This window comes from Miscanthus floridulus, chromosome 10 (assembly GCF_019320115.1).
Source record: "Miscanthus floridulus cultivar M001 chromosome 10, ASM1932011v1, whole genome shotgun sequence".
NCBI lineage: Eukaryota > Viridiplantae > Streptophyta > Magnoliopsida > Poales > Poaceae > Miscanthus > Miscanthus floridulus.
This window is the reverse complement of record NC_089589.1, coordinates 40,590,705-40,613,046: the sequence shown is the minus strand read 5'-3', so window position 1 is coordinate 40,613,046 and position 22,342 is coordinate 40,590,705. Positions and strand designations below refer to the sequence as shown.

General features: G+C 47.7%; 3 protein-coding genes and 1 long non-coding RNA gene across 5 annotated transcripts; 1 reads left to right on the top strand and 3 right to left on the bottom strand.

Moving 5' to 3' along the window:
- Nucleotides 1-1,030: 1,030 nt before the first annotated feature.
- On the top strand, nt 1,031-2,779 carry LOC136485316 (uncharacterized). The gene is made up of 3 exons (XR_010766408.1): nt 1,031-1,266; nt 1,337-1,423; nt 2,527-2,779. It is a non-coding gene; the product is annotated as an uncharacterized lncRNA (long non-coding RNA).
- A 3,050-nt stretch (nt 2,780-5,829) lies between these two features.
- LOC136490071 (putative disease resistance RPP13-like protein 3) lies at nt 5,830-21,230 on the bottom strand. 2 transcript variants are annotated; one of them, XM_066486561.1, is made up of 3 exons: nt 21,141-21,230; nt 9,585-9,797; nt 5,830-8,366 (listed from the first exon to the last, which is right to left on the bottom strand). In XM_066486561.1, coding segments are annotated over exons 2-3 (2,364 nt in total). In that variant the 5' UTR covers nt 9,587-9,797; nt 21,141-21,230; the 3' UTR covers nt 5,830-6,004. The 2 variants fall into 2 exon arrangements, with proteins under 2 accessions (XP_066342658.1, XP_066342657.1); XM_066486560.1 differs by lacking the exon at nt 21,141-21,230 and adding an exon at nt 10,628-11,149.
- Nucleotides 18,864-19,373, bottom strand: LOC136488461 (receptor-like protein 11). The gene has a single exon (XM_066485390.1). It carries the CDS (start codon nt 19,371-19,373, stop codon nt 18,864-18,866), a length of 510 nt encoding a protein of 169 aa, XP_066341487.1.
- On the bottom strand, nt 19,977-22,201 carry LOC136488460 (receptor-like protein 31). Its single transcript, XM_066485389.1, has 4 exons — nt 22,162-22,201; nt 21,555-22,070; nt 21,141-21,224; nt 19,977-20,320 (listed from the first exon to the last, which is right to left on the bottom strand). The coding sequence occupies exons 1-4, from the start codon at nt 22,199-22,201 to the stop codon at nt 19,977-19,979; spliced, it is 984 nt and encodes a 327-aa protein (XP_066341486.1).
- Nucleotides 22,202-22,342: the final 141 nt, after the last annotated feature.

The following is a 22,342-nucleotide window of genomic DNA, read 5'->3' as shown; positions in this document are numbered from 1 at the left end:
CTTAGTTAGCGTTTGGTTGGGAGTCAAAGTGGAGTGGGACGGCCCTGTCTCTGATTTCTAGGACGGGACGGCTTCATTTTCTGTTTGGTTTACAAGGACGGGATCAACCCATTTTGTGTTATTTGAAGGGATAAATAAGAATGGAACCCATTTTGTGTTTGGTTGAAGGGATAAATAGGAATGGAATGGAGGGTGAATTTGATACCGTCAGCTACTGTTTAGTGGGACCCACTTGTCATACTCTTTTTAATTTTTTATTTCTTATTCTCTCTTATCTTCTTTCCAGGCGTGATGCCTTATCTTCTTCCCCGTGATAGCCTCCCGACGCTTGCACGCAAGCGCCATGGCCGCCGCTCGACGGGTCTGTTCCACGCTCGCCTAGGCCATGGCCTCCCCCATGCTTGCACGCGCTATGGCTGCTGCTGCTCATCGGACTCCCCCACGCTCGCACGCACCATGGCTGCTGCTTGTCGGACTCACCCATGCGCCGGAGCTGGGGCCGCACCGGAGCTCCGCGAGCTGGGGCCATGCTGTGCCGTGCCGCACCGGAGCTCCGCGAGCTGGCGCCGCGCCGCGTCGCGCCGGAGCCCGGAGGTGGCCCTGCGGGCGCCCTACCGGAGCTCGCCCGCGCCGGAGGAGGCCGCGCACCCGTTCGCCATCATCTAGAGATGCTCACGCCGTCCCACGCCGTCGCAAGAGGATGTCCCCGTCCGCACTTTTTTCTGGGACGGGCTCGGTCCCGATTTCACCGAATATTCCATGGATATCCCAATTCCCGAGGACTCTCAACCAAACAGTCAAAAAGCGATTCATCCCATCCCCATCCCCAAAACCAAACACTACCTTAGTGTTCCACGGAGTTGAGAAATTGAACTTTTTAGAGCACTACCAATCGTATTTGTAGAGTCAATAATTCATGGCCCCCACACCAGTACTAGTACACAGCCAATCTAACGCCAGAGCGAGTCTAGATGAATCGAAGACACCGGTGATAGGCATTCAGCCTCCGCGTGAGTCGCGCCGTCACGCCGCTTCCTTTCTTGACGGTTGGACTTCTTTTCCTTCTACGCGACTGCGCAAGGCAGCGTCGTAGCGACCCAGCGAAGCGAATCGCCGCCCGCCTCGCGCTCCGCCGCACCGCTCTCCATGTCCGCACGTTGGCGTGATCTGCTGCAGATCATCTGCATAGGACGTGATGAGGCAGGCGGCAGATCATCTGCATACGACGCAACTCTGAAGCTGAACGTGATCCACTGATCCGCATGGGTACAAATCAATCTCTGTCCTATACCTATCTCTTATGATCCCTAATTCCCTATTCCCTAATCATGTACAGCCTACCGAAGGTCAATTAGTGATTCAGATTTCAGAGACCCAGACGGACATCATTTGCGAATTGGGGTTTGCAAATTGACTCCCTAAGGTAGTGTATAATTGTTTAATCTTTGTGAATTTTCTCTTTGTATAATTGTTTAATTTTTGACTAATTGTTTCTCTAAATTTTAAGTTAACTGCTTATTGGTAACATTTCGTAGCAATGAGTACTATTGGTAACATTTCGTAGCAATGAGTAGTACGAGTAGTATTATCATATTTATATAAAAAGGTCCAAATTTTATCTTCGTTCTAGGTCTAAAATAACTCAGGACTGGCCCTGTGCACATGGTTCAGGCGGGATTACCAACCAGAATTCGGAAAACCAATGAATTCTGAAAAAAATCATATGATTCATTCTGAGCAATGACACAGACATATGTGCTAACTCTAGCATGACTACTTTCTAAATGTTCTTGTAAACAATAATTATGATTCTAATGAGTGATTAAAGAGACAGACAACAAGGGTGGTGTGCTCAATCATCTTACAGACTTTATGATCCGTTAGGCTAATTCATCAACCTATCATGTTAGTGTGTACAGTCATATGGTTTACCTACTTGTGAGATTTCGCTTTGCATGTGGCAATATTTAATTAAGATAGCAAATACATATAAACTGTAAAGCAAGAAACAAGTGCTGATGCTACTGACTATGACAGACACGTAGAGCAAATATCAGAGCCACACCGTTAGAGCCGGGCAAGCGGCAGCGTCTCCGCTTTGCCATCATCTAGTGGTCGTCTGTGACTGTGAAGCCTGTACTGCACTTCATCGCATTGCCAGCACTCAACTTTTGGCGTGCTTTTGTTTGGTCTCACTTTTGGCTTGGGCTGTTGCCTCCCCCTGATGGGACTAGTAATTCGGAAAGTGAGGTAGGTCGATCAATAACCAGAGCCAGCTAGTTCAGAGGAGCACAGAGGGCAGCGGCCATTGGTTTCAGCTCATGGTTTCTGTGTTCGCATGCATCCAGTTCCATACACTATGGCATGCACTTTCTGCATGATCATATATACGCTGATCGAGTCCGAGCAGAAATGCATGACAAGACGACCAAAAACATCACTTTAGGCCACGCATACCTGAACTCTCTTATATATGTGGTTATGACTTTTATGGTATGCATTTATGCTTCTAGCCGTTACGTGCAGTCTTCAGCTTCTACAGTTCAATGGGACTTTGGGGAAAACCAAACCCGGGTTCCAATGCCAAGAGCTTGTATTCGGAAACAGGGTAAGCAAATTATTAGTCCATGGATGAAATGAAGCCGATCTGCCCATGCGTGGCTGTGGATTATACAAGGGCGTGAGAAATGAGATGGGTTAGATCATCAATGACACAGTAATAAGTTATAGCATTTGCTTGCAGCAATTCATGAGCTGTCAGATTTGTGTAAATATTACTACTATAGTGAACCTTTCACAGTTCTCAGATTTGGGCTTACTAAACATGTGTAAATATTACTACTATAGTGAACCTTTCACAGTTCTCAGATTTGGGCTTACTAAACATGGTTAAGAAAGGCATGTAAGGGTGATATAAAAATCAGTGACTTCGAAAAACTTTGGTATGATATAATGCATTCTGATCAATGTCAGTTACAATAATAAACTGTATATATTTGTAGTTAAGAGTTTTCCTTTTTCCGTTTGTAAAAAGCATGCTAATATATAACACATGGACACAAATTAATCAAGTGTCACACTGCATTGCGTCAAATGGCTGATGGAGGGAGGTTATATCACTATTCGGCTTGCACGTACCTGGATGTAATCACCTGTGTGACCCGCGAAGTGCCGATGCAGAAAGAAGAGGAGCAGGACCGAGCGAGCGGAGGGAGAGCTCCCGGAAGCTCCAGCTTCACTCTATGCTTCACTGTTCTGTAATGTAGCAACAAGCTAAAACGTGTGTGCTACAGCCGACAGCCAACTAAGAGCAGTAATGCTATAACTAGAGCATCCAAACGTCGGGAGTCACTCCGAACGCTAGGTGGCCTCATGTTGTCCACGTATTGCCACCACATTCGATACCTCCCCCTCAAATAGCCGGTCATAGTTATTCTCTCTTGTTCTATCTCGCCTCGTGTCTCTCCATCTCTCTCCTCTATGTCTCCGAGAAATCATAGAGCGCCACTGCTGCCTCCTTCCTCCATTAAAGCCGACCACACCACCTCCTCCCTCAGCTTGCGTAGCTTCTCCCCGGCCTCTTCCCCAACCCCAGCGCCGTCGGGATGCCTCGCCACCGTGGGGCCGCCGCCGCTGCCGTTGCCGATGGCCGCTGGGCGCATGTGCCGGGACGCCTCAGGTCATCCCCGGCCGAGCCAAGGGCACCCACGAGCGCGCCCAGTGCTGGTGGTGCTCGCTCGCCACCGGCTCCCACCTCGACGGCCGGAATCGACCGGTCCCGGCCTCTCCCCCTAAGTTGCAAATGCTTGTTTCAGTTGTTTCAGATATACGTTTCAATTGTTTTCATATGAATGTTGCAAAAATAGATCGGGACGTTGCATATGATGTAATGGCTGTACACGTATGTTGCAAGCTTCTGCTTTCAATGTTTCATCTGTTTTTTCAGATATTGGATGTTTGCATGTATTTCAAACCTATGTTGCTAGTGCTTTATCTTTATGTGTGCGTACTTTTTACAATGGTTGAAAGTGATTTTGGGTGTTTCTGCAAGTGTTTTAGACGCATGTTTTAATTGTTTCATCTGTCTTACATCTAGATGTTGTAAAAGTAGATCGGGTCATGCATCTCTCTCCTCGTCTTCTGCTGCCTCGCCTCGGTGTCTCCTCCTCCTCCGATGCTGGCTAGGCCATTTGGGGCGTTCGAAGCAGCGCGGCCCCCACATGGGGGCGCAAAACAAAGAGCAGGCGTGGATGTCCGTCCGGACATCCGAGCACCTTCCCCTCCGGGCCACCCTTCTTCGGCGCTCCGGATGCTCCCGCCACATTTGAATTCTCCACCTTCGTTGCTGAACAAAAGTTACCTGCTCTTTCAGCGCCCGCGCACGCTGCCTGCTCGACGCAATGACTCACCAACGCAAGACCAACAAGGCGCCTGCAGAGTGCGGCAGGGTGCCGTTCCGCGGCCGCGCGTTCCGGACGCCGTTGTGCACGACGTGTTGGGCTTCCTCCCAGCGCGAGACGCCGTGTGGGCATGCGTGCTCGTCTGCCGCTGCCGAATACTCTGGAGGGGTGGAGGGTCCGTCCCTCTCCTGCGCATCGCGGACGCTCGTGGCGCTACGGTGTCTCGATGAGGGTGAGATCGATCTCCATCTCCATGGGTTCTCGCAGCTGGACGTTCCGCGTACGTGCGTGTTGAAGTAGCCGACTGGCCTCCCTCTTCTCCCAACTCCTTGTCAGATTAGACATTCATGGTCTCCCTTTGGGAGAAAGAAAGCTTTCTTGATTACTCAAGCCGCCTGGTGTTGAGGGATCTGAAGATTACCAATTGCCAACTCGCTGCTAATAAGGTCTTATCCAAATCCTTGAAACATCTTAAAATAACAGGCGGTGAACTCTGTTGGTAATTTGTCCCAACTCAACTCAAATATCTGCTCAGATTTTGATTTCACTACAACTAGATGACTATGTTGGAGAGACTCCTGTCCTTGAAAGCATGCTGCCAGCGGAAACAGCATCTGTCAATCTTGGCCAAAACAATGAGGATTACTGTCTGTGACTTCTGTGATAATGCTGGTTCTGAAGAATGTACTTGACATGTGCTTCATATATTATTATGCCAATGGTAGCAGAAATAATGTCTTTTCTTTTCGAGGTTTGTCAAGTGCGACATATTTGGAACTGAATACTTCCTCTGAAATGGTATGCTTACACAGCTACACTTCATTTCAGCTTGCTTAATCAAATTCATGATCATTTCATCTTCTTATGCCTTACTAAATCTATAACTGCAATTACTTGTTGCTCTTTGCACAGGTTACATTCGAAAGGGATCTGAGATGTTGCCCTACATTTATTAATCGGAAAACTTTGCTACTCAAGGACTTTTGTTTGGTAACCGACCTGCATACACTACTTTGCTCACTCCTATACACATCAATTCTCAAGAAACACGTTCTTCAACTCTATAAGGTAAACATGCCTCATCACTATTGGTGTTGCCTTTCTTGAGCCATGATGCACGATTGATTTTTCAAAGCATTTTATTTGCTGCCAAGACCCAAAGCAGCAGTCTAAAAAGGGTGGGAATAATCTCGCCGAACAGTCACTTAACAACTTAAGATACTTGATGTTAGATGTCTAATAATCAATGATAGTGTTTGTTAAAGTAAAGCATCTCAGTGTATTTCAAGGCACACAATCCTCCCTCTGGGTATCTGCAGTAGTGCACCCAGCTGGTTATTAGTTGATCAGGTATGTGAATCCCACATCCATTGCAAAAATGAAGGCAAAACAAACAAGTATTTTGCAGCATTGTTAATCATGTCAACACAGCAAATACACACCATGATAATTAACGGGTGACACGTACATTGTATTACAGTCACCACGCAGAAGCACACAAGGTTCCAAATTACACAGAATAAAATACATGGGCACATATATAAAAATACACTGCAATCAGAAGCATGCATAAAAGCACATCAGCTCCCGTAGTGATTCAATCTTCAGGCATTGAAATCGCACTCTTTGTTGTTTTCCACTTCGACTTGTCGCGTTATTATTACGTCCATAATCTTAAAAAGTTCTTCATCCTCAGCTTTGATGTGTTCCACAAGCCTGGAATGACCATGGATCACAACACGGAGCTCATTGCTATGGCTGATAATATCCAGATCCCCAAGCTCGGGAAGTGCCGACTCATGTATCTCCAACCTGTTGAGTGTCTCCTCATGCACTGTCAACTCTTCGAGGCTGCGAAATCCGTCCTTGAAGATAAGCTGCCTGAAAGAATTGCTGGTTAGTTCAAGGGTGGAAAGGAACTGTAGGCCTCCTAGTTGGTTGATGAATTCCTGTGACACCATTGTTTTCATAAGTCTCAGCTTCTTGAGGTTTGGGAGGCGATTGCGGACTTCCATATCAGGGATGCCATTTTGAGGAAGGTCAAGCTTCCCGACCAGTTCCATTGCCTTGAGACGTTGGAGGTTGGACCCAGTGAACACTTCTGAGGGAATGACAGGAGCTTTTATGATGAGGACGACAAGGTACTTGAGAATGGCTACTGCTTTTACCAAGGCAGCCTTGTTCTTGCGGTTGGCGAAGATGTCCTGGATGCCCTGACTCTCACCGTGCCGGATGTGTAAGTACAAGAGGCGGATCATGTGGGTGAAGGTCTTGTTGCCCCAGGCATGGGCATCATCATAGTCAGGCTTTATGCTGTTGAGTGTCTGCAGATTCCTCAAGGCACCAACATGTTTTGGCAAGATAAGACGGTCGCCCAGCACATGACGGAGTGTCTGAATCCTCCAGAACTCATCTGGAAGGCTTCCGACCATGGTGCCTCGGACATCAAGAGTTTGGAGGTTGCACAGCCTGCTAATTGATGATGGGATCTTCTCCAAGGAGCAGGAAGTAACTCGGATGTACTGCAGGTTCACAACATAGCCGATTTCGGCAGGAAGCTCCTTGCCCACCTCAAGGCCGTTGAAATGGATGACACGGAGGAACCTTGAATTCTGTAGCAGGTCCTGCACACAAGACTTGGCTTGCTTTTTCTTTTTGTTGCCCCCTCTAATTGAGGAACCAGGGCAGTACCTGACTGGGTACAGGCATGGCCCATCTCCATTTCCACCTTGTTCTCCTCCAGCTTCATTTGGTGGCTTCTCGCCAACTTGTGGAGCCTCTTGTTCTGCCTCAAAGTTTGACAGGATGGCTCGCAGCTTGGGTAGAGGGTGTGACAAAGCTGCATACTTGTCTTTGTGATTCTGGAGCGACAAGCGTCGAACATCCGACAAAGCTGGGATGTCATCACCACTGTAGATCTCCACGAAGCATTGCTCTTGTGCTTCAAGCTGCAGGAAAGCGTGTACTTTGCTCTGAACAGCTACACGCGCATACCCAGGAACATTATAGCCCACTGGTGCCAAGTTGACAAGGCGCCTATCTATCAGCTCCTTCAGGTACTGCTCTCCTACTTTCTCCACTGTTGTGCCCTTTGGTACCAGGAAGCCCTCCGCCATCCACATGCACACAATGTTCGTTGCCCTGATAAAAGTATTCACCGGCAATGCAGCAAAGTAGAGGAGGCAAGATTTCAGATCATAATGAAGGTCATCGAAACAGAGGGATAAAATCTTATCAATCTGCTTTGACTGCATCTTCTTCAGGTGCTTAAACACTGTGTTCCATTCATTAGGGTACTCCTTGGTCCGCAGAAGGCCTGACAAAAGAACTACCGCCAGTGGCAACCCTTTTGTGTTATCCCAAATCCTCTCTGCATATTTTTCAATTGCTTCACCAGGAAGTTCATTTCTGCCATATGTAAAGAAGGTTTCCTTGAACAGATTGATGACTACTTCTTTGTCATCAAATCTTTTAACCTCAATTGGAATTTCTTTATATGGAGGAGGTGGTGTATCTGGTCGACTATGTGAAATTCTCACTATTCTGCTGCCAACATTGACATCCACATCCTTGCGGTCGGGGAGCATAGCAAAAATGCGGTTCCACTCTGAGTTACTGAGTTGAGCATCTATCACAAACAGATACTTCTTTCCTTTCAATATCTCCTGCAGTTTATCCTTGATATTGTCCTTGTGACATTCTTCTCCATCTGTAATGCGCCTGATGATTATCTTGAGGACATCAGAGGCACTAAGATTTGGCCCAAAGCTCACCCACTCATAGATGTCAAAATGAGACAGGGTCTTCCTCCTGTCGTACAAGGTCCACACCAGCTTTGTCTTGCCGACTCCACTTTCCCCAATCAGGGTGATCACATGTTGATGATTTACACTGCTTTTATAAAGCCAATGCTTAAGATCACGCACCAGTTCCTTTCGTCCCACTAGTGGCAGGACCACGTCATCCCTGTTGTCATATTTTTTTCTAGTGTTAATCATGAGGTAGATTGATATAGAAAGAAAGAAGACATATCAGCCCAGGATTCTACTCAACAGTCAAATTTGGTCACCCCTGATCTACCAATTTCATATGGGTAGGGCATATGTGCTGCCGATTTGTAATCCATTTACATTCCAGGACAAACAAATCCTTCATGGTCCATCACGTGCATCCTTTTCAAACTGGCATATAATAGCATTTTCACAAACAATTTTCACCAACAGAACCACACAGCACATATATATATGACACTTCATCATAAAATAAAAAGAGTAAAGTGCACCAGTTGTCCTCAAACTTGTGTGACTGTGTCATCCTGGTGCATAAATTCATAAATCGCTCATTTAGGTCCTCAAACTTATTTATCTATGTCATCGGTCCCTACACTTAAAAATCGTTCGTTTAGGTCCTCAAATTTGTTCATATGTGTAATTCCGGTCTCTAAACTTATAGATCATCTGTTCAAGTCGCACGGCCAGTCCGATTGCGTCTAGATCGGTACCCATATGCTGATGTGGCATGCTGAACATCTATGGCCCCTATGTTAACTCTATATGTGAGGTTAAGAAAAATATAATATGTGTCAACCCCCTCCTACGTGCACCGAGTCGTGTGGAGTTACGATGCACATGGGCTTGATCGATCAAGTGGGCATGGAAGGTTTTGGTCGGACGATAAAGTGGGCATTGAAGGTTTTGGAGATAAAGAAGAGGGATCGGACTGATGGATGGAAGAAGAGATGTGGAAGTGAGGGATGGAAAGATGGGTGAGAAAGTGATGAGGAACCGAAATCATGAAAAAAAATTTCTCCTACAGTAGAAGGCTGCTATCAGCATGCAGCTACACTGCAGGGGAAAAAACAGCACCACTGGGCACACCCTTTGTGAGATTCCGGCAACTCTACCTTTCTTTCACTGCACCACCGCATCTTTATAGTTAAATTAAGTGAAAACATTACATACCGTAATTAATTTAATTAACTCATTATCTTTCAAGTGAATTTTTTCTGTTTGTGAGTTTAGATCGACCAAACTTCAGTGGCACAAGTTTGGGTATCGATTCTCCCTCTAGAGAGAGAAAACAAACATGCATGCAACTATGTCTCATACAATCAATACGGATCCGAAAAAAAAAATTCAATACACAGATGGTAATGTGTGAATAGGCTTGGAAACAAGCACTTACATCTTTTCTGAGAGAGGTGACGTGGAGCTGGATGGCCTCCATATTGATCCTAGCGTATTAGACTCTCCCAACCTGTACCTGTCCTTGTTCACAATGATTCCCTCCAGCCTTGCATTGATCAACCTGATCCTGCTGGAGAGGTCACGCCGGACCACGACTTGGGTGGTAAAGCTGGCAAAAAAACTCCAGATGGTACGGCTCCAGCCAGAGAATCTACAGAAAAAATGCATATAATTAGTTTATGGATGATGTTTAAATCTTTTTTCAACCCTAGCATCTAGATAATAAATCTACAAACCAAATCAATAGTCATGACCCTTTTTTATAGGTACTATAAGTTTTGTTTTGCAAATCCTAGTACAGACCAGATACTCATGTACACACTCACTCAGTGTGAACGGCACACGCATACCCTTATGAGCACCTCTAAGAGACTAAACTGAATTGGATGGGAATGATACTACGAAACAGATTTAGAGAGTCAGTCAAATGAAACGTCCATTTCCGTCTGTGGCGTAAGGTCTCTGTTAATGAAGATTTATGAAGGGGAATCCTATGCCCGTCTCTGCAAATGTTTTTTGAAATTGAAAAAAAAAATCTCATACGGACTAAATTGGTGGATGAGATCCGTGTACCATTGGACACAACGAACTTCGCATAAATTATGGAATTGTTATCAGAGAAAATTTTAATATATAACAAATTTCCTCTTATGAATAATTCTGAAAGCGTTTGTGGTAACATTCTATACACATATATATACATATATATTTAATTATTATTTTCATGTATATAATTAAGGGGGTCTTTGTTTTCTGCTGATATGGTTGAGTTGCCGTCTGTTTTGCTAAGATAGCAATCTGGTGATACTGATGTAGTCTTAATCCTGCTCCTGCTATCCCTTTTGCTTTCTGAAACACTGTAAAAAACTCTGTTGTATTTCCGTTGTTTCTAATGGAAATGGGACTCAGCCCTCGGTTCCGAAAAAAAATACACGCACTACTACTAGCTATCTAGGTGTTAATGTTGTGTGATATACACACCTTGAGAGATCAATTTGGACGAAGTACTGGTCCACGGCGTCTTCGGCGTCGAAGACGGCATCGCGGGTCTGCTGCAGCCACACCTTGATGAGCTCGTTGGGCTGCACACGGCGCGACGGTTGGACGTCGCGCAGGAAGGCCTGCATCCACATGAGCTTGTCACAGAGGCTCCGGATGTCCTCGTTCACAGCCACTAGCGTCCGCGCCTCCCTGCTCGCCACCTGCTGCAGCTTCCACAGCATCGACCCCACGATGGCCTCTGCCATCTTTTGGCTTAATTGCCTTGCTTTTCTAGATGATGATTGGGTCGCCTTAGCTTAATTATTTACTCTCCATTGCCAGGCTCATCATCTATTTGGAGGTGATCATCTGGAGTATATAATTTCTGAAGTGGTGAGCATGGATATTTATGCACCCACCAGCACTGCACGCTCCAATCTCTAGCTTTGTTGATCGAGTACGCCCTTCCATTATTTTTGGCACTTTGATTGAGTAGCTGTGATGGCAGGAATCAGGATTTGTTCTTGCCGTCATGGAATACAGCCAGCCTTAATTAGTTCCAGTCAGAGAGGATTCCTTTTGAGTAATCAGTCTTTCTCAGCAAGGAACAAATCCTTTGCGAAGTTTCCAGCTGTTAGAGCATCTATTAGAACTTTAAAAAGTGTTGTTTCCTGTTAGAGCATCCACTGCTTTAAAAAAGTACATTTATCATTACCGGTTTCAAACTAGCCATCTCACATGCTTTGTGAAGTTTCTAGCTGTTAGAACATCCATCACTTTAAAAAAGTGAGTGTTGTTTCCTGTTAGAGCATCCATTACTTTAAAAAGTATTTATCATTACTGGTTTCAAACTAGCCATCTCACATCCTTTGCGAAGTTTCCAGCCAACATCCATTACTTTAAAAAGTGTTGTTTCCTGTAAGAGCATCCATTACTTTAACAAGTATTTATCATTACCGGTTTCAAACTAGCCATCTCACAGGGAATGGAACCGATGACAAATGGTATTTTTACTATCTTAGCTACATAGTAACTTATGACTATAGAGCCAACACTATTATTCTAAGCTCACATTTGTGAATCTTGTCTTGCATATTCGAAACTCCAAGCGGTCTCAAATGAAAAGAAATAAACTATAAAGTTGTAGATATCATCGAGTACTACAACTTTTATGCTGATTTTGTTTTTATCCAGAATAATTTAATAGGTCTGAGATCATATATTATCCTCTAGCTTTGTCGATCGAGTACGCCCTTCCATTATTTTTGGCACTTTGATTGAGTAGCTGAGACGGCAGGAATCAGGATTTGTTCTTGCCGTCATGGAATACAACCAGCCTTAATTAGTTCCAGTCAGAGAGGATTCCTTTTGAGTAATCAGGCTTTCTCAGCAAGGAACAAATCCTTTGCGAAGTTTCCAGCTGTTAGAGCATCTATTAGAACTTTAAAAAGTGTTGTTTCCTGTTAGAGCATCCATTGCTTTAAAAAGTACATTTATCATTACTGGTTTCAAACTAGCCATCTCACATCCTTTGTGAAGTTTCCAACTGTTAGAACATCCATTACTTTAAAAAAGTGAGTGTTGTTTCCTGTTAGAGCATCCATTACTTTAAAAAGTATTTATCATTACCGGTTTCAAACTAGCCATCTCACATCCTTTGCGAAGTTTCCAGCCAACATCCATTACTTTAAAAAGTGTTGTTTCCTGTTAGAGCATCCATTACTTTAACAAGTATTTATCATTACCGGTTTCAAACCTAGCCTTCTCACAGGGAATGGAGCCGATGACAAATGGTATTTTTACTATCTTAGCAACATAGTAACTTATGACTATAGAGCCGACACTATTATTCTAAGCTCACATTTGTGAATCTTGTATTGCATATTCGAAAGTCCAAGCGGTCTCAAATGAAAAGAAATAAACTATAAAGTTGTAGATATCATCGAGTACTGCAACTTTTATGCTGATTTTGTTTCTATTCGGAATAGTTTAATAGGTCTGAGATCATATATTAAATATTTGAATGTCTAAACCATCTGAAATAAAAAAGTTATTGACTAAAAAGTTATAGACCTTGTTGAACTGAACTTTAGTATAAATTATGTTTGTCTTCATATGACTTCGTACTAGTTTTTTGTTTTGATAGTGTATATTTATTTAAACTTGTAGATGTTAATATTATTTTTTATAAAAACTCAGTAAAAGTTAGAAAAAGTTAGACTTAGGGTAAAGCTAAGGCCAGCTTTCATTTGGAACGAGGAGCAATACATAGTGGCCTGTTCAAATTACTCCATGAGTTGACAACTAGGCGATGAAGCTCGCTATGTTTTAAGTGCCTAGTTCATATATATATTTACTACTTGTGGCTAGCAGAACTGAATATGGTCGTGACTTTCACTTAGAAAATCCCAGGCTTTAGATGACAGATAGAATATCCTTAGCCCAACTAAAATTAGATTGTGACAACAATATTACTATAAATAAGTTGGACTACTCAGCAGGACCTCAGTTATATATCTTCTGACTGGCATCTCACGAGCAAAATATTTTGCCTAAAGTCAATTTGCATCTGCATTGTAAATTGGTTGAAGTCCATTCACCCCAAAACTGGCTCTAGAGTGTGAGCATTCATGATATGAAGAAATCCCAGCTGAACGTTGCACATATAAATATATTGAGACTTTTTGTCAACAAATGAAAAATCTAAATATATATATTTATTTGTGCAAGGTAAAATAAAGGAAAGAAATTCATGTAAAAATTGTTTGAGCATAACTCGATACAAGCATCCGAATACATCTTGTGTACATAAGTATAGATGCATTGAAACCAAAGTTTTAAATAGCGCGCTATAGCGGACGCTATAGCGCTATTTAGCGGATCTGGAAGACCAACGCTAAGCTATTATGATTTTAACGCTAAACGGTTTTTCCCGCTATTGGCTGAGAAGGCCCAACAGGCGACGCGCACGGCGTGCACAGCCCCGCGTGGTGACCGCAATCAGGGCGGCCTCAGTTCCTGAAGTCTAGGATCTCAGATTTGAATTTGTTAGATAATTTGGATTTGTTAGTCAGTTAGTGATTTGTGGAGAGTCGGCTATAAAGCCTAAACACTTGGTTAATGTGAGATTCAGCTGGAGATTGAGTTAATCTCTCCTGCTCCCTTTGCCCCCCCCCCCCCCCCTCTCTCTCATTCGTTTTCGACGCCAGCCGCCAGGACGGCGTCGCACCCACGTCGCTGCCGTGAACCCAAACCTCGCCCGCCTACGTTCCACGATTACTATCTCAGAGGGAGTAGCAGCGATCCCAACAATTTGGTATCGATGTCAGGCCCGATGTCTGAGATTCCCACCACCGCCATTCCGCCCGTCAAGACTGCTTCCACCGCCACACCGACCACCACCACCGCCCCACCGCAAACCACCACACCTCCTACCACGGGCGACTCTTCGTCTCCCCTAGACACCCTCACTGCCGCCATCTATGGCCTCCAGCGCCAGATGGGCCAGTTCACCACCCGCATGTCGGCTGTCGAAGGGCAAGCGTCCACTTCCCTGAGCGGCCCATCCGCCAGCAGCCCCCCACCAGCGCCCCTCCCTTATGGGTTCCCTAGATTCGGCAGCATTCCCGTCACGCCGTCGGCAGCCTACGTCGTGGTGCACACTGAGGCGGGGGTTCAGCAGCCGATCCCGTCGGCCCCGGTGCCCATCACCCAAATTGCGTTCCCGCACTCCCCATCACCCCTCCCCAACTTCAATGCGCCGCCGGTGCTGCCAGCACCATACGAGGGCCATGCGGATGCCCTCAGCGTTCCCCGCTTCCAAAAGCTATCCTTTCCGACGTTCGACGGCAAGGATGACCCCCTGGCCTGGCTGAACAAGTGCGAGCACTTCTTCCAGGTGCAGCGCACACCTGAAGGGGACAAAGTCTGGCTCGCGTCGCTCCACATGAATGGCGTGGCACAGTACTAGTACTACATGATCGAGCGCAACGCCGGCGACGTCAGCGCCATCTCTTGGCCCTGTGCCACCAACGCTTCGGGCCGGCGCTCGGCACCAACCACCACTCCGACCTGGCACGCCTACCGTTCCAGGGGACCATGGCGGAGTACCAAGAGGCATTCCAGGCATGGATGGCGCACGCTAGGCCGCTCGAAGTCCAGGGGCCGGGGGGATCTTCAGCGGGCCATAGGGCTAGCCCGCGCCAATGAACGCTGCCTAGGGGCTCTACCCGGGGCGACTCCAGCATGGCCCCCGCATCATCTGCCACGTGCACAGCTGCTGCCCCTCTCAGCCATGCCATCGCCACCGATGCAGCATTTGACATTCGCGCCGAATGCCCCAGCGCCGCCGCGTCCATTCTGCCATCTGTCACCAACCGAGATGGCGGATCGCCGGCGCCAGGGACTGTGCTACAAGTGCGACGAGCAATATGTGCGTGGGCACAAGCTCCAATGCCTGTTCCATCTGGAGGTCACCGACTTCAACAACTATGAGCTCACGTCCCTCCTTGACTCAGGCTCGACCCACAATTTCATCAATACGACAGCTGCTTGCCGCGTTAGCCTGCACTTTCACGACAGCCAGGGCGCCCACCTGGTGGTCGCCAATGGTGATCGCGTCGTGTGCTGTGGCTTGCCCCAAGACACCGCCATCCGCATTGATAAAGAACATTTCACCATCGACTGCTACGCCATTCCACTCGACTACTACGATGTGGTCCTCGGCGTCAAGTACCTGCACACCCTGGGCCCCATTTTATGGGACTTCAACGACCTCTGCATGGCCTTCTGGCACCACGGCAAGCGCGTCCTATGGAAGGTGATTGGCTCCACGTGCACTCACATCCCCCGCACTGGCCACCTGCACGTTGTCCATAGCACGGAGCCCGCCCTCCTCGATCGCCTCCTGGAGTCGTTCGCCAACATTTTCGAGCCTCCGATTGGGCTCCCGCCACCACACGCCTGTGATCATCGGATCCACCTACTGCCGAACATTGCGCCGGTGGTGGTCCGACCATATCGCTCTCCCAAAATCTAGAAGGATGAGCTGGAGGCGCAGTGTACATCGATGCTCAAGCAAGGGATCATCCGGCCAAGCAACTCGTCATTCTTCGCGCCAGTCCTCCTCGTCAAGAAGCCCAACGTGATGTGGCACTTTTGTGTGGACTACCGTGCGCTCAATGACCACATGGTGAAGGATAAATTCCCAATCTCGGTGGTGGAAGAGCTCATCGACGAACTGCACGGCGCACGCTTCATCACCAAGCTCGACTTGCGCGTCGGCTACGATCAAGTGTGCGTCCATCCTGATGATGTGGAGAAAACAATGTTCCAGACGCATCATGGGCACTTTGAGTTACTCGTGATGTCGTTCGGGCTCACCAACACGCCGATGACGTTCCAAAGCTTGATGAACGTGGTGCTCCGGCCGTTCCACCGTAAGTGGGTCCTCATTTTCTTTGATGACATATTAATCTACAACGTCGCCTGGTCCGAGCACCTCCAACACCTACGCGCCACAAACATCAGTTGCGGGTCAAGCGCTCCAAGTGCACCTTCAGCACCACCTCCGTGGCCTACCTCGGCCATGTGATCTCGGCGTTGGGGGTGGCCATGGACGGGGACAAGGTGGAAGTCATGGCCTCCTGGCTGCAACCCGCCTCAGCGCATGGTCTGCGTGGCTTCCTTGGGTTCGCCGAGTACTACTAGCACATCATCAAGAACTTCAGCATCATGGCGCCCCCTCACCCAGCTGCTACGCAAGGAGGGCTTCCGCTGGATGGACGAGGCTAGTACGGCCTTCGCCGCGCTTAAGGAGGCGCTCTCCACCGCCCCAGCTACATCTACCCAACTTTGCCAAGCCCTTCATGGAAGACTGCGACGCCTCTGGGACTGGCTTCGGCGCTGTTCTGCATCAAGGCACCAGACCTCTGGCGTTTTATAGCAAGCCCTTCGTTGCCCGACACTTGAAGGTGGCGACATATGAACGTGAGCTCATTGGGCTGGTATAGGCGGTGCGCCATTGGCGGCCCTATCTATGGGGCCGTCGATTCATCGTCTGCACCGACCATTATGCACTGAAGTGCATGCTCAACCAATGCCTCTCGACAGTGCCCCAGCACCAATGGATAAGCAAGTTGTTCGGCTACGATTTCATGGTGGAGTACCGGCTGGGCCACTTGAACACCGTGGTGGACACCCTCTCACGCTGTGACCCCGACGAGGCGAGCCTGGCCGCGCTCTCAGCACCGACGTTCCGCCTCTATGATGAGCTACGCGTCGAGCTTCAAGAGGATGCCCACCTGCACCACCTCTGCAACACCGTCACCGTAACTCAAGGCGTGCCCTGGCGTGTCGAGGACAGCCTCATCCTCCGGGGCTCCCATGTCTACATCCCCGCCACCTCGCGGGTCTTGCAGCCGGTCCTCCAGCTCGCGCACACGATGGGGCACGAAGGGGTCCAGAAGACATTGCAGCGCCTCCACCTCGACTTCGTGGTGGACGGCGATCGTGCGCTCGTGCGTGACTTCGTGTGCGTCTGTGCCACCTGCCAGTGGAACAAGACGGAGGCGCTCCATCCCGCGGGCCTTCTCCTACCCCTCAATGTTCCCTCGCAGGTTTGGGCTGACATTTCTTTAGACTTCATTGAAGGGCTCCCCAAGGTGAACGGCAAGAGCGTCATTCTCACGGTGGTCGACCGCTTCTCAAAGTACGCCCACTTCATAGTGCTCGGCCACCCCTACACGGCGTCCTCCGTCGCGCGCGCGTTCTTCGCCGACATTGCCAGGCTTCACGGGTTTCCGGCTTCGATCGTCAGCGATCGCGACCCCATCTTCACCGGCCACATCTGGCGATACCTCTTCAAGATGGCGGGCGACGTCCAGTTGCGCATGAGTACCGCCTTCCATCCCCAGATGGATGGACAGTCTGAGGAGGTCAACAAGACCTTCGCCATGTACCTGAGATGCATCACCAGCGATCAGCCTTGCGCGTGGCTGGAGTGGTTCCCATGGGCCGAATACTGGTACAACACCGCCTACCACTCCGCCCTACACACGACGCCATTCCAGGTGGTCTATGGCCGCTCGCCGCAGACACTGCTGCCTTACGAGCCGGCCTCGGTGCGCACGGCTACGGTGGACAACCTCCTGCTGGATAGGGATGCCTTCCTCACCGATGTTCATGACCGTCTACTGCAAGCCTAGGCCTACGCCAAACGCCACTATGATGCTCATCACCACCCCTTGGAGTTCAACGTCGACGACTGGGTTTAGCTCCGCCTCCTCCATTGGCCTGCCCAGTCGCTGGTTCCGGGCGCGCGGGGCAAGCTGAGCCTGTGGTATGCTGGGCCTTTCTAGGTGATGGAACGCGTCGGCGACGTCACCTATCGTCTACGTCTTCTAGAGGGCGCGCGCATTCATCATGTCTTCCATGTTGGCGTCCTCAAGCCCTTCCCCGGCTCGTCTCCAACAGCGACACCAGCTCTACCTCCGCTCCGCCATGGCCGCCCCCTTGAAGCTCCTGAACGCGTCCTGCGCTCCCAGCTGCGCCATGGCGCGTGGCATGTGCTCATCCAGTGGGCGGGTCTGCCCGAAGCCAACGCCACCTGGGAAGCCTACTCTGACTTCCAACTCGAGGACGAGCTGTTTGTCGATGGCGGGAGTGATGTTATGGTGGGCCGCGTCTACCAGCGCCACAAGCAAAACCGTGGCTGACAAGGCCCAACAGGCGATGCGCAAGGCGCGCACAGCTCCACGTGGTGACCTCACTCAGGGCGGCTTCGGTTCCTGAAGTCTAGGATCTCAGATTTGAATTTGTTAGGTAATTTGGATTTGTTAGTCAGTTAGTGATTTGTGGAGAGTCGGCTATAAAGCCTAAACACTTGGTTAATGTGAGATTCAGCTGGAGATTGAGTTAATATCTCCCGCTCCCTTTGCCCTCTCTCTCTGTGTCGCTCGTGTTCGACGCCGGCCGCCAGGACGCTATCGCACCCACGCTGCCGCCGTGAACTCAAACCTCGCCCGCCTACGTTCCAGGATTACTATCTCAGATGGAGTAGCAGCAATCCCAAAACTCAACCTTGGACAGCCGGCCAAACTCGGCAGGGATGTTCCCAGACAAGGCATTATGCAACAGGTTGAGAACGTGCAGGGCCGCCAAGTTGCCGATTGTCTTGGGGATGCAGCCACTAAATCTGTTGTCGGATAAGTCGATCACCACAAGAGAATATATGATTTTATTCAGTCAGGTATAGCTGTTTCGTAGACACCTGCACCTCGGCCGGTGGAAGGTGGAAGTCAGCAACATCCGAATAATCTCCCATGTCGATATTATCAGGGTTCATCTGGGGACGAATCATAGACTTCAAAACATTGAAGAATTCTGAAGGAAGGGCTCCATTGAAGCGGTTTCTTGCAAGGTCAACAATTTGTAGACTAGAGAAGAAACCGTTTGCCACTGAGTGATTCTTATTTCCACCAGGCATAGTTAAAGGGCCGTAAAATTGGTTGGATCTCAAGATCAGTAACCAAAGGTATGGAAGGTTTCCAAGCCATGATGGGAAAACATCCACAAATTTGTTCATGACAACATCAAGGTGTCGCAATGATTTGCAGCTAGCAAGTGACCTTGGCAGACGCCCTTGGATCTGATTTCCATGCAAATCTATAACCTCAAGAGAACATGATTCTCCCTTCTCATCTGGCCATGTTCCACTGAGGTGATTGCCCCTCAGATTTAGCACCATTAGGGCATTACCGCATCCATTTCCATTGAGGAGATAAGGTGGCACTGGCCCGCTCAAGTTGTTACCAGATAGGTTCAGTATTCGAAGACTAGCATCATCATGATGACATTCTGCATATGGGATAGGGCCTCTTAGTGTGTTGTTTGCCAGGTTGATTGATACAGCAGTCCTGTACAGTCGGACGAAATGAACGGATCGGATGGAAGAAAATTTGTTGTTGGAGTAATCAAGCGTACCCGCTACGAAAGGGAACGGCACACAACCCCTAAGTTTATTGGAGCTGAGATTCATGGATTGTATGAATATGTAGGCTGGGAGTTGTCCCACCTTGGTGAATAGGTTTTGTTGCAGGGACAAGGAACTCATGTTTCTCCAAATCCAGTCTGGTATGTTTCCACAAATACAAATGCGATTGTTGGAGAGATCGAGAAACTCTAGTTCAGCTAGGTATTTTATCACAGTGGGTACCCTGGTTAGGCCGCAGGATGCAAGTTCTAGTGCCTCAATACTACTACTATAATTGCTATCATCACGATTGTACCCAGCAACAGATAACAAGGGGTTATGGGAGGCTAAAAAGCTAGAGAAGTTCCAAAGCATCAACTATGGGTACAGATCCAATGTACCCTTGAAATTGTTTCTGCTGAGGTTTATGATAGTGACAGCTCTGAACTGCGAGAATGAGCTTGGAATTGCGCCAGAGAGATTATTATTAAACAAGTAAATTTCCTTCAACACCGCAGATGGATTCTGGAATTCCTCAATATGGCCCGAAAGATGGTTACAGCTCAGGTCCAAATACTCTAACGCTGGCTGGGTGAATATGGATGCTCGTATTGCACCGGTGAATGAATTATCACTCATGTACACACTGTGGAGGTTACGGAGCACATTTCCATCGCCCAGAGGAATATTCCTTGTACAAACAGGCATGGTCAGATAATTTTCTGTTTCCTCAGAAAACGAAAACTTCAGTAAAATCATTAACCTATTATATTCACATAGGAGGTAGCAAGGTTCAGTTATTTTCCGAATTCAGATATATAGAGTTATATTAAACATTACTATTTTGTATTGTTGTCGATGTATCTACACTTTGAAAAAACTACTTTCTTCTCCTAATATTCATGGAACTAACACATTTGTGCCATATGTGTATCACAGGCCTATATATGATTAGTTTGAGCCCTAGTATCAGAATCACCATTTTCAGGTTCCTCCTCTGATCAACTACTAGTAGTAGATAGTAGAACCTGCTTCTTCCGTTCTAAATTGTAAGTCGTTTTCACTTTCTAGATACAACTATGCATCTAGAAACGGCAAAATGACTTACAATTTGGAGGTTCCTCTGTTTACCTAATACATATATACTAGAGAGACATATACATCAGTGTCTTAGAGACCTGAAATGGAGCAGTTTTCCCAAAGTCAACTTGGGCATGACGAATGGGCATACCCAACACTGTCTTTGAGATTGAATGGTATTGACTGAACTAGTGTGACGCTTAGTTGACTCTGCTAAAGTGGCTCCCATACACTAACAGTAAATGATGAGGTTGGTAAGGTAAACGGAGGATCCTAAAGACTGAGGTTATATGATAATGGTACTAGGGCTAAGATATATAGCAAAGAAAAAGGTGGTAGTTTTGTGAGATCTTCTATTCTTATGTATTCCCTTGGAAAGAGAGGCCAACAAAAAAGAAGAAGATCATGGAGGGCAGAGCAAGTTTCAAGAAAATGTAAATCTAAGCAAGGGCTTACACTTACCTTCGAGGTTATTGTTGGAGAGGTCTAGAAATTCCAGCCTTGATAAATTTTGTAGTGAGGGAACTTGGCCAGACAAACCAGATCCTGAACATTCCAGTCGTGATAAATATGTCAAATTGCTGAGTGAGGATGGAAGCACCCCTGAGAAGTTGTTGAAACTGAGATATAACTCTGTCAACAAGGAGAGATTCCCAATGGAGCTCGGGATTGTACCAGAGAGACCCATGCCATAAAAATCTAGAACCTTGAGTTGTTTTAGGTGAGTGATCTAGTGAGTGAAGCTGGTTGGTCCTGCCAACATGTTAAAACCAAAGTGAATATATATAAAATCATATGACTCGTTCCAAGAATGAGAACATTACTAAAATAGTGTACGAGGATGTCAATAAAACCAAACCCAATCAGGGATCTCACCACTAAAATTATTTGACCCACAGATGCCGCAGAAACGTAAGCTGAGTTCCTCAAGACGTGTCAACAGCTCAAAACCAGACGCTGGAAGGTGGGAGCCGTAGAAGTAGTTGCCGTCCAGGACGAGGTATTTCAGAGAGGTGAGGCTGAAGAGGGCAGGGTGGAGGCTGCTGCCATTGATACCCAGTGACCGGGACGAGAGGTCAAGTCCAGTAACGCTCCCGGAGACGCAGTCGCAGGCCACGCCCTCCCAGTGGCAGCAGTAGGTGCCCTCGATCCACGATGACAACGTTGTGTTGGCCGGATTATACTCAGACAGGCAGTCGCCGTTGGAGGATGCGGTGAAGGTGAAGGACCGCTTCAGCTGGAGGAGCGCTGCAGCGTGCTTGGGGCGGCAACAACGCGCCGGGACCTGCAAGCTGCTGCTGCCACCGCCGACACCGGGCGTACTGCTTGTGTTTGTCCACAATGCATTGGAGCGATGTGCCAGCAGGGTCTCAGCGAGGAGGAGAGCTGGTACTAGTGCAAAGAACCAAGAGGTGGTGTGATGGTTGTGGACGCTGCAAGCAAGCCATTGCCGCAGCTTGGAAAATTGTCAGGGATGACAGACGGGCTGGGTGGATGGGAGAAGATGGGGGTGATAATGACATGAACGCAGTTACCTATCGTATTCTTCCTAGTGTAGGCAGCACGTAGTACGTCTCATGAAACCAAGTCAACAAGTCAAGCAAATTCAATGCTGCCGACAATATACGTACTGAACAATGTTTGGATCCAACGGGGAAGAATGA

What these genes read in the sequence shown, in the direction of transcription:
- LOC136490071 (XM_066486560.1), bottom strand. Translation starts at nt 10,893, where the DNA reads ATGGCAGAGGCCATCGTGGGGTCGATGCTGTGGAAGCTGCAGCAGGTG. An exon ending in GTCCAAATTGATCTCTCAAG is followed by an intron (nt 9,798 to 10,627) that starts GTGTGTATATCA and finishes TTTTTTCTGTAG; the next exon opens with ATTCTCTGGCTGGAGCCGTA. An exon ending in TCACCTCTCTCAGAAAAGAT is followed by an intron (nt 8,367 to 9,584) that starts GTAAGTGCTTGT and finishes ATATGACAACAG; the next exon opens with GGATGACGTGGTCCTGCCAC.
- LOC136488461 (XM_066485390.1), bottom strand. Translation starts at nt 19,373, where the DNA reads ATGGTGCTAAATCTGAGGGGCAATCACCTCAGTGGAACATGGCCAGAT.
- LOC136488460 (XM_066485389.1), bottom strand. Translation starts at nt 22,201, where the DNA reads ATGTCATTATCACCCCCATCTTCTCCCATCCACCCAGCCC. An exon ending in TGGGTCAAATAATTTTAGTG is followed by an intron (nt 21,225 to 21,554) that starts GTGAGATCCCTG and finishes TGGAATGTTCAG; the next exon opens with GATCTGGTTTGTCTGGCCAA. An exon ending in CTCCAACAATAACCTCGAAG is followed by an intron (nt 20,321 to 21,140) that starts GTAAGTGTAAGC and finishes CTGAGGAAACAG; the next exon opens with AAAATTATCTGACCATGCCT.